General features: G+C 39.5%; 1 protein-coding gene across 1 annotated transcript in view; it reads left to right on the top strand.

Moving 5' to 3' along the window:
* LOC138047148 (uncharacterized) overlaps positions 1-8,973 on the top strand; it is a 9,884-nt gene extending 911 nt beyond the window's left edge. The window contains exons 2-5 of the mRNA XM_068893875.1: positions 2,430-2,486; positions 5,509-5,683; positions 6,907-7,040; positions 7,708-8,973. Of these exons, the coding sequence (XP_068749976.1) occupies positions 2,430-2,486; positions 5,509-5,683; positions 6,907-7,040; positions 7,708-7,875 (534 nt within the window). The 3' untranslated portion in view covers positions 7,876-8,973. The remainder of the gene's footprint in view (positions 1-2,429; positions 2,487-5,508; positions 5,684-6,906; positions 7,041-7,707) is intronic.
* The last annotated feature ends 1,027 nt before the right edge of the window (positions 8,974-10,000 follow it).

Genomic DNA, 10,000 nt, shown 5'->3' with positions numbered 1-10,000 from the left:
AACTCCTCTTTCTACTGGTGTCTGACATTTGCAGACTGCCTACAAATAGACTTAACTGATTTGAGTTTGATGTGAAGTACCCCATTTAACGTTTGCGAAAACGTATATTTCCTTGCCTACAAATAGCACTGATAAACAGTCTCAGCACCCATTTCAAATAGCGCTGATAAACATTATACATTATTTAAGTCTAAGAGCCCGTTTTAAATCGGTTAGCTTTCAATAATTGTGATTTACGGTAAGTCTGCGGCCTGCAAATGTCAAACACCGTCGTTCTACCGGCAAACTATGATGTTGAACCGAAAGATATAGAATCTTCTTGTTTTTCATAAAGATGACTAGATCATCAATGCGTGACGGAAAAGTTCACGCAGCGTTTAGGGCCATCATGAATTTCCATTTTGCTTCGTTTTTGAAAGGTTTGTGAACTCAATTCAGTGCCTTTCAATAGTTCCTATCGTTCTTTTTAAGCAACAAGGCATGAATGGTTATTTTTTTCGCCGAAGGTAAAGGCAAGAATTCTTTTGTTGTCTAATTTTCCTCTTTAAATGCAAATTAATGCGTAGGCGAACTTGAACAGAATTGCCACCATTTATCACCATTTATGTTCAGCCTGCCGGATACCATGTAGTTGTTGAATGTCAGTGAAAATGGCATGAAAATCCATGGAAATAATCCATCGTGGTAAATAAACATCACTAATTTGGCTTCAAATTTTGTATTGAAAACGCAAGGTGCCATATGCAGTAATTATTAACATGCACTAGTAATAGTTCAACTTTCGTTGATCAACAAATGTTGCAGCTGTTGTTCAACAAAGGTATGAACAGTGTGTCATGCCGTGTTGAATGTTTAAATTGTGAAGTGAAGTGAAGGGATGCTATTAGTCTCTCCCCTCGGGCTTTTCAGGACTAATTTACAAATCTTTATGGAGGACTTAAGCCAGACTGCTTATTCTGCAGTTTACAATACTTTGAGGAAGTAAAGGATGCCCCCGTCCAGATAAGTGCAGACCACAACACCGGGAACTATGTCTGCTATATTCAACACGTGGAACATTAAGTGAAGCTATGATCCTCTCAGTTATAGCTTCACTTGATTTCATATCCATAGTTCATATATGATCCATTTCATATATCATTTCAATGTTGAACACTGTTGAACAAAAATGGAGACCAAACAGGAACAGGAGCATTCAATGACTAGAAGGCAACATTTTGTCATCATCTCATCCATGTGTTTCTTTCCACAGAACCTTGAAATACCATAAAATAGGAACAAAACTCACTTATTATATTCAGATCGCTGATTATTACTAGTAATAGTTTTCACTACATCTGCCGCCGCCTAAGATAATATGGACCAGGCAATATGATTTTCTATCAGATGTTATAATCTTTGATTTTCAATGTAAAAGGAATCGCTGTAAATATTTGAAAATTTCTCACCTTCCATCGCTCTGCTGAACAGCACTTCCATATTGATGCTTCTTGAGTCTTTTTCCTCGTGACTCAAGTTACGCAGAACACGTCACGAACTCGGGGAGCAATACCGATTCCACCTTAGGCATAAAGTTGAGCAAATCGAGATTGCTTTTCCCTCCACAACATCTACCAAGTTACATATTGTCCCTTTTTACGTGGGGGCTTCTTGGTTGCCTCCTCAACAAAATAGCTACAAATAAGAACAACTAAGTTCCAGGTGACATAAATTACTCTGTTCCAGTCTCGGAGATATGGTTTGTATTATGTTGATGACGGGCACTTTAGGACCCCCCGGCTATGCCCCTGCTGAGAGTATACTTCTTGCTTTCTTTTGAACTACATCATTTGTCTTTTTAATGCCATGCATTCTTGAGGACAGGAAAATAAAGTTAAAAAAGAACAGATTGGGTAGGAGTTCTGGTTTCTACCTACAGTTATCCCTGATGACAAGACTGACAAATTTTAGATCTGAACACGAGATCTATCTTTGTTACAAAATACAATACTTAATTGACCACTCCCTCTAGGGGCTTTTCAGGACCAATGAAACCATAGCGAAACGACATAACATAGCAGCAACAAGAACTATTAAGAAACCCAACTGGCTGGCTATTTACAAGTGCAGCGGAGAAGTTGAACCAGTTTAAATCCAGAGTGATCAGAATGAACCTCCATGATACGGGCCTGTAAGTACTGATCTTGAATCCGGGATCTCTGAATCTCAAGGCAAGTGCCCCAACCACTGGGCCTCACTGCCTTGGTTTCTCGTCATGAGGGTAGCAGCAGTGATACTGTACTTAAGGACCTTGCAGGTCCGTTCCATGGAGGTCAAACATTAGAAATGCGTAAGTGTGGTGGCTCCACTTTCATTTAGCGCCATACTTTGTTAATACAGGTATCATGTAAATACCCCTAAAACATGTTTGTGAAAATTTTTTATTGCAGCTTCTTGTCATTACCATACTTGGAATAGTAACATGGGCTAAAAGAAATAAAGCAGTGGTAGGTAAATTTGTGAAAACTGAGTTGAGTTATGACTTCATTTTGCAGGCTGCAGTTCTTCACCGTCCAGACTTACTGTGCTAGTGTACTGTCCGGAAGTAGATGTTGGCAATAGATTAACATCCTGCCAACTCTTCTTTTCTTGAACTCAACGCTTTTTGGTTGCATTTGCGGATATAAAATTATCCATTAGCCTGTGTACTATGGTCTCCAAATTGTAGCAAAATTCAAGACTGAAAATTTGTGTCAAAACCAACAACTTGATACCTAATTCATACACTGGAATTATTAGTCTTAAAATCTACAGCTAAAATTACCTCAAAAAAGGTTTTTGTGGCCGTAAGATCAACAGTTGCTGCTATTCCCTATGTTCAGTCACCTAAACACTGTCAAGATTGGCAACTTGAAAATTCATGTCAACAAATTGGTCCAAGTTCATCCATTGCTAACGAGAGAGACTGGAAACAAAATTGTCCCTTGGCAAGATGGCGGATGGCAGCGATCGTGTGGTGAGACAAGTTGACCAAAATGGTAGAAATAATAGCGGATTGAGTTTATTTTCTACAGATGTAGATGAGTTATTGAGTGAATATGAGCAACCTCAGTCAATGAATGATATCGTAATAACGGAAAACTTGACTATTCGTTTGGACAATGCAGTTCAAGCTTTTCAAAATACATGCCACTTTGTATCACACTAACAGGAACGCAGTTCTGGAAATGACCAGGAATTTTCAGTTGATGTTTTGGGACTGTCATTGTAGGTGTGAATTTCGAAGTCGAACAAGATGCTCACAAGTTCACCAAATAGAGTAGATACCGAGCAAGTCGGAAAGCCAAAATTTTATTTTATTTAGCGAAACACCAGGAAGGCATTGTGAGTTCTGGTTTACATCAGTCAGCACTTCTTGTATACACTATAGCCTGGTTCCCTAAGATGACAGTCACAAAACATCAACTGAAAATTCCTGGTCATAGAACTGCTTCCCTGTTAGTGTGATACAAAGTGACATATATTTTGCAAGCTTGAACTGCATTTTCCAAAGGAATGGTCAAGCTCTCTGTGATTACGATGCCATTTGTTGACTGGTGCTGCTCATGTTCACCCAATAACTCATCTAAATCTGTGAAAACATAAACTCCATTGGCTATTATTTCTACCATTTTGGTCAATTTGTGTCACCTCACGATCATTGCCATCTTGCCAAGGGACAATTTTGTTTTCAGTCTCTGTTGTTGGCAATGGATGAGCTTGGACCCAATTTGTTCACATGAATTTTGGAGTTGTTGATCTTGACAGCATTTAGGTGGCTGAACATTGGGAATAGCAGCAAGTGTTGACCTTATGGCCAAAAAACCTTTTTTTGAGATAATTTTAGCTGTTGATTTTAAGACTAGTTTATGGCATTGAGGTTGAGAGGAAATTGTTGAATATAAAATAAAGTTGTTGAAGTTGACAGGTAAAGATTGTTGATGTTGAGAAAGATTGATTTTGTTGAAGTTGACAGGTAAGGATTGTTGAGATTGAGAAGGATTTGTTGAATAAGGTATCAAGTTGTTGGTTTTGACACAAATTTTCGTTGTTGAATTTGGCGACCATAGTGTACAGCTGCCCACTCTCCTCAAACATCCGAGAGGAGGATCTTTGATTTACCCTTGGTAATCATGCTCTGGACTAATTTTTCATAAATTATGGAGTGATCTACGCTGACCAAAAAAAGTCTGCGATGGTTTTAAGATCCCTTGGGTTTATAGCGAACAAGAAAAATGCATGGAAGCAATCTTTAAAGGAAAGGATGTGAATGCAAGTCTTGCAGAAAGTCACTGACCTTCAAAGCAGCCCCAAACTTTGCTGATGGGCTCAGTGTTATCTTCCTCAATATGTACATACCTCAAATCTTCCAGCACAACACGCTTTGTAGCTTGTTCTTGAGAATGGCTAGGCTGGTCTGAGCAAGGCATTGGGATTAGATTAACTGGTAAGGGAATAGCAGAAGACTTTTTCGAGTGAATAATCTTTTGAATCACGCAATTCATTTTGTCAAGATTTGTCACGAGCACTCTTCGTTTCTTCAGCACCAACAAAAAATTCCTACAAATGTATGTAGAATCGCTTTCCACTTTACACTCCATAGATAACAATTCTGCTCTTACTTTAAAAGTGAAACCTCTTTGACCATCACACAAAGTACACACAAACTCATCATAAAAACTTTCACGGTGTTGACGTAAATGGAAGATATTTGTTTGGAGAAATAAAAATAAGAGCCAATCAAAACTCATTGTTTCAATGTTGTAATAGATCGGGGGTAATAACCAATCAAATCATTTTCCACACATTCCAGGAAAAGTCATGTGGTATTGAAATGATTATCAATGGTAAATCACAGACGCTCCTCTGCTGTTTTTTTTTGGGAGAGTGGATGGCTGTACACAGGCTCATAGTTATTATCCATATGTTATGGTTATTTTTATGAAATGGCACTTTCAAGAAATGGATTTTCAATAAGGTCTGTTTCTTAAAAGTGATGTTGAAAATAAGGGATTTTAAGGCAATTTGTTTTGTGACAGTTGTCAGACATTCTGCTTGGACTGTTTCAGCACTGATTTATCTTGTGACTATTTTGAATTCTTCAACGGAATACCATCTTAATAAGTAATAAAACATAACAAAATAACGTAACAAAATCATGTGTAATGATGAGATACCTTGGTCCACCCCTCAGGCAGGTCTAAAACACATGTCACATTCCACAGGTTAAGACTAGAAATCCCTGCTTCACTGATAAGCAATTAAGCTAAACGTTTTCCCTAAATCTGAAACAACAATTGTTAGAGACGTAAGGCTAAGGAGACAATTGAGTTTATTTACTGTAGCAAAGTGACATGTACACTGGCCTGTGACCCGTGACCTGTGTTTTCGACTCACTACCACTCCTTTCCCTACCTTGACGTATGCTTAGGTTGGCTTGGTCACAGATAACCACACGTCACATTATGATGCAGTTGTTTAATTTTGCAGCTGGTCTTTTACTTGGTGATGTGCATCCTGTGGGTCATTGTGTGTATCGTCCAGGTTATCATTGCCTTCTTTGCTTGGGTTATCTGGCGTGTTATTCGTGCAGTTGTGGAGGAGCAATGTTACCAGGTTGGAGACAGTTGTTATTGCGATGCAGATGAGGCACAACCCATACCAGGTAAACTATTAAAAAAAAATGGATTTCAGTGGTGGTCTTCTAGATGTGAGTTGAGTTATTCGAATCCTGGTCAGTGGTAGTCCTGGGTCAAGTGTGACCAAAACAACATTTAAGGACAGTGCCTACTATTGTTATTGTGCATACAGTACGTTCTGCACATCTTGAGATACTTGGATTTCCTATGGGTGGTGCTTGTTAATACAGGGACAATTTTGCACAGTTCAAAACTATGCGGAGAAGCAGAACTTAGCAAGTGCTCTTGGTATCCAAAAAGAAAATTAGGGGTAACCATGCATTTTTGGAGATAATTAATCTTCAATTTGGAATAGAACTTCATACAATGCTTTATATTTTAAAGCGTTTTACAAATATTGTTGAGTAATTTTCTTTGAAAAATGTGTGGCTACCTCCAATTTTCTTTTTGGATTTCAATAACACTTGGTAAGATCTGTTTTTTCAGCATAACTTCAGTAAACTATGCAAAAAGGTAAAGGTAAAGGTAAAGTCTCTGCATACGAGCCAGAAGGCCCATCAGGCTGGAGCTTATCCCGTTTTCCATGGCATGAAGCGACTTGGAGTATTTCTACTCTCCCCCTGGATGGGATGCCAGTCCATCGCAGGGTTACCCCCCAGCGTTAAATTCGCTGGTACCCATTTATACACCTGGGTGGAGAGAGGCACCGTGAGAGTAAAGTGTCTTGCCTAAGAACACATTACAATGTCCCCAGCCAGGAGCTGAACCTGGACCACTCACTCTGGAGTCGAGCACACTAACCATGAGGCCACCGTTCAAAAATACCTTTGAATTAGTAGGCACCATCCTTAACCCTGTTTTGCAGTAACTTCTCCTAATAGCCATGGTCAGTTCGTTCTTTGTACTAAGACAAGGGGACCTACAAATTGTTTAGTACTTTTCAGTTTGGAAAAGAAGAAGGCATGTCTAATAGTGTCTCATTCAGGGATGTTTGGCTGCTTCTCGAACACAATTCAAAATCTATAAATAATATATTTCAGAGCAGGAGGGCTCCATTATTAAAAGAGCTTTGATTAGATTCGATTTGAGTTAAATTTAGTTGATTTCTATGAGTAGTGTCTCCAACAATAGTGCCCTGGCGCTACAGAACTTGACACTCAAATAAAGTTTGTTGTTATGAACTCCTTTTGTCAAATATTGTTACTGGCTTGTATGAATTCATTCTTCTTCAATCATTTTGTACCAACAGTTCACAACTGCAGTGACATCAAGACCATTGAAAGCCTCTTTTTGGCCATCATGATTATGTCAGTTTTTGCTACCATTTTGACACTGGCTGGTTCCATCATTGGTTGCATGGGTACCTGCTGTGCACGCCCAGAGGTAACTATGAAAAGCCCATACAATCATGCCCATGCATACATGGGCATTTATCAATCTCGTCCCCATAGTCTGCTTTTCTTCTGATCAGCACCAACAACACAAGACTCTGGGCTTCCTTTTAGGTTGCCAGAGTCAGTGTTCTCGGTGCTGACCAAAACAAAAGTGGACTCTGAGGACGAGATTGGGCATTTATTTGCCACAGACCACAAAAGTTTGCTGTTAGACGGCAGGGTAAAATCAATAAGTTTCTCAGGATGGGAAGGGTGAAAGTATGACATTTTCCCTGTGAATTTACTTTTCAGCCAATTTATTTGCTGCATATAGTTTCAGTACTCGTAGAGGCGATTTACGTCGAGATTGATTTGTGCTTTCCCCAAGTAGAAGCACATAAAGATTTCGTCCAGGAGTCCATGGGGATAAATTCTCTATCCCAGACTCCTCCCCTTTTAATGTACCACCCTACAGGTTCTTTTCATTGCCACAGGGATTCCTGGCTCTCGAGCCACATTGTCTTCCTCTCGGTGCATGGCTAAGATGGCCATTTGGTTGTGAAGACGAGAATGTATCATTTGAATTGCGGAGGATAAGAGAGACCTTCTTGTGACAAGCTAAGGAGGCAAACCCTTGAGGTTCTTCTAATGACATAATCTTCCATTCATTTCTGCAGCCCGCCGGTATGGTCGTGGTACAGCAGCCCGGATATCCCGTGGTGGGTGTGACAAACACCCAGCATGTATACCCTGGACCTGGGCAGGCTTATCCAGGACAGCAGCCTGTTGGGGCCTATCCAGCTGCTGCTCCTCCTCCAGATTACGGGTTGCCTCAGAAGATGTAAACTTCTAATGGCTCAAACGTCCTGATCTAATGTGTTTTAACTTAGCTTAATGTTCTAAAAATAGTTTGTTAGTTTTGAAGTATTTTGACTTTTTTGACCTTGGCCGTGAGTGGAAGTGAGACTGCCAGTAACTTTTTTTACAAAAAGCCGCGTTGCCTTTAGAGAAAACCTTTTTTTCCTTTTGCTAGCCTGTTCGAGGACTTAGTTGGATAAGGGGCGGATGTACTGGAGGTCGTGCTCTAATTCACAACTTGAGCTGCAAGACCAGCAGCCATGGTCTTTCAACAACTGAAAAGACTATGCCGTCTTTGGAATGGCATCTTCAAATAATTAAAAAAACATTTGGCTCATTTTTGGGTAAGGCTCTTACAATGCGTGATCTTCTGGGCGTGTACAGGAGTTCATCAACGAGAGCCTCTATCTCCCATACTTCGCCTAGGAGTAAAAGAAGAAATAAAGAAATAACTTTATTTACCGAGGGTGAAGGAGTCATCCCTTTCCCGAGTGGATTTATTTATAGAACGGCTCCCTTGGGAGATTCAGCACGGCCAATGTTGTAAAAGCCGATCAAAACAGTGCTATCTCAGCGTCAATGGAAATACCATACTTTTCCTGGAAAACCCTGTTGCTAAAAATAAATTAGCTCGGGAAAGGTTTAACTCAAAGAATTAGTGGAGATAGGGCTCTGCTTGATGAGCTCTTGGCGCGTAAAACTAAACAAAACAAACTAATTCGGTTGTCGTACTATTTTCTGGTACTTCACTATGATACAAGAGAAAGAGCAATCTGGATCAACTAGTCAACGCGGGCATCACTTCCACAAAGGCCCAATCAATGAGAAATTACTTTTAAACTGTGTCCTTCGGATAGACTTTTTTAAAACGAGGGTTTTGGATCAGGTATATCAGTAAAGGGTTGTTATATCGTTTTATACCTCGGTTCGTGAGTAATTGCTTTTAAACTGCGTCCTTCGGACAGACTTTTTTTTAAGGGGTATTATATCGTTTTATACCCCGCTTCTTACACTTGGCATCATGTTTAATATTCAGTAATCAAGTCCTTTCGCGACTCAACCACAGTAAAGAGATAGAAAATCACCGATTTGTTGGAGTCAGTTTCACTAACCTCTTAGAGTAAGGAGTTTAAGAAACGACTAAGGCTATGGCAACGCCAGAAAGCCATAATATTGGATTAGAGATGAAAAATGGGTTGTGTGCACTTTTGGCAGGCCTTCCCCGCACACTGAAAACTTGACCAGCAACGCGAAACAAACAAATTTAAAGTGGTATGATCAAAAACTCACTTCCTTTTTTCTTCAGATTTTGAAAGTGTGTTTGCTTAAAACCTGCCTGGCAAAATTTTTTATCCGAAGCCTGTTTACTTAGAGTGTAAGTTTTGGATTTCACGGTCCGCCATTACTCACGTTCAAAACTGACCGATTGGACATGAGAGGGTTGGAGCTAGGGAAAAGTGACGTCATTCACTCAGTAGCTTAAAATGTCAGCGTGTTAACGCAGTTTATTATGTATGCAAAACACGAATTTAAAAATCTGATAGCCCGAAACGCCCGTGCTGCATATTAATTCAGTCAAGTAGAAACGCATACACCTTATTCCAAAATGGCCACCATTTAAGGACGGTGCTTACTATTGTTATTGCGCATACGTTCTGCGCATCTCGAGATACTCGGATTTCCTATCGGCAGTGCTTATTAATACAGGGATATTTTTGCGCGGTTCAAAACTATGCGGAGAAAGCAGAACTTAGCAAGTGTTCTTGGTATCCAAAAAGGAAATTGGGGGTAACCACGCATTTTTCAGAGATAATTAAGCTTGAATTTGGAAAAGAACGCCATATATTGCTTTGTATTTTAAAGATTTTTAGAAATATTGTTGATTAATTATCTCCGAAAAATGCGTGGTTACCCCCAAATTATTTTCTTTTTGGATTTCAATAACACTTGTTAAGATCTGCTTTTACTGCATAGTCAGGAAACCGCGCAAAAATACCATTGAATTAGTAGGCACCGTCCTTAAATTTTTTTTGTTTTTATTCAAATTAGCCCTGGATGCCTCGTTGTTAAGCTTAAAATTCAAAAGAATATTTTATGTTGAACGAGGCAACA

Source organism: Montipora capricornis, chromosome 4, assembly GCF_036669925.1.
Source record: "Montipora capricornis isolate CH-2021 chromosome 4, ASM3666992v2, whole genome shotgun sequence".
Lineage (NCBI taxonomy): Eukaryota > Metazoa > Cnidaria > Anthozoa > Scleractinia > Acroporidae > Montipora > Montipora capricornis.
The sequence above is the reverse complement of the archived record's forward strand: the minus strand, read 5'-3'. Positions and strand labels throughout refer to the sequence as shown.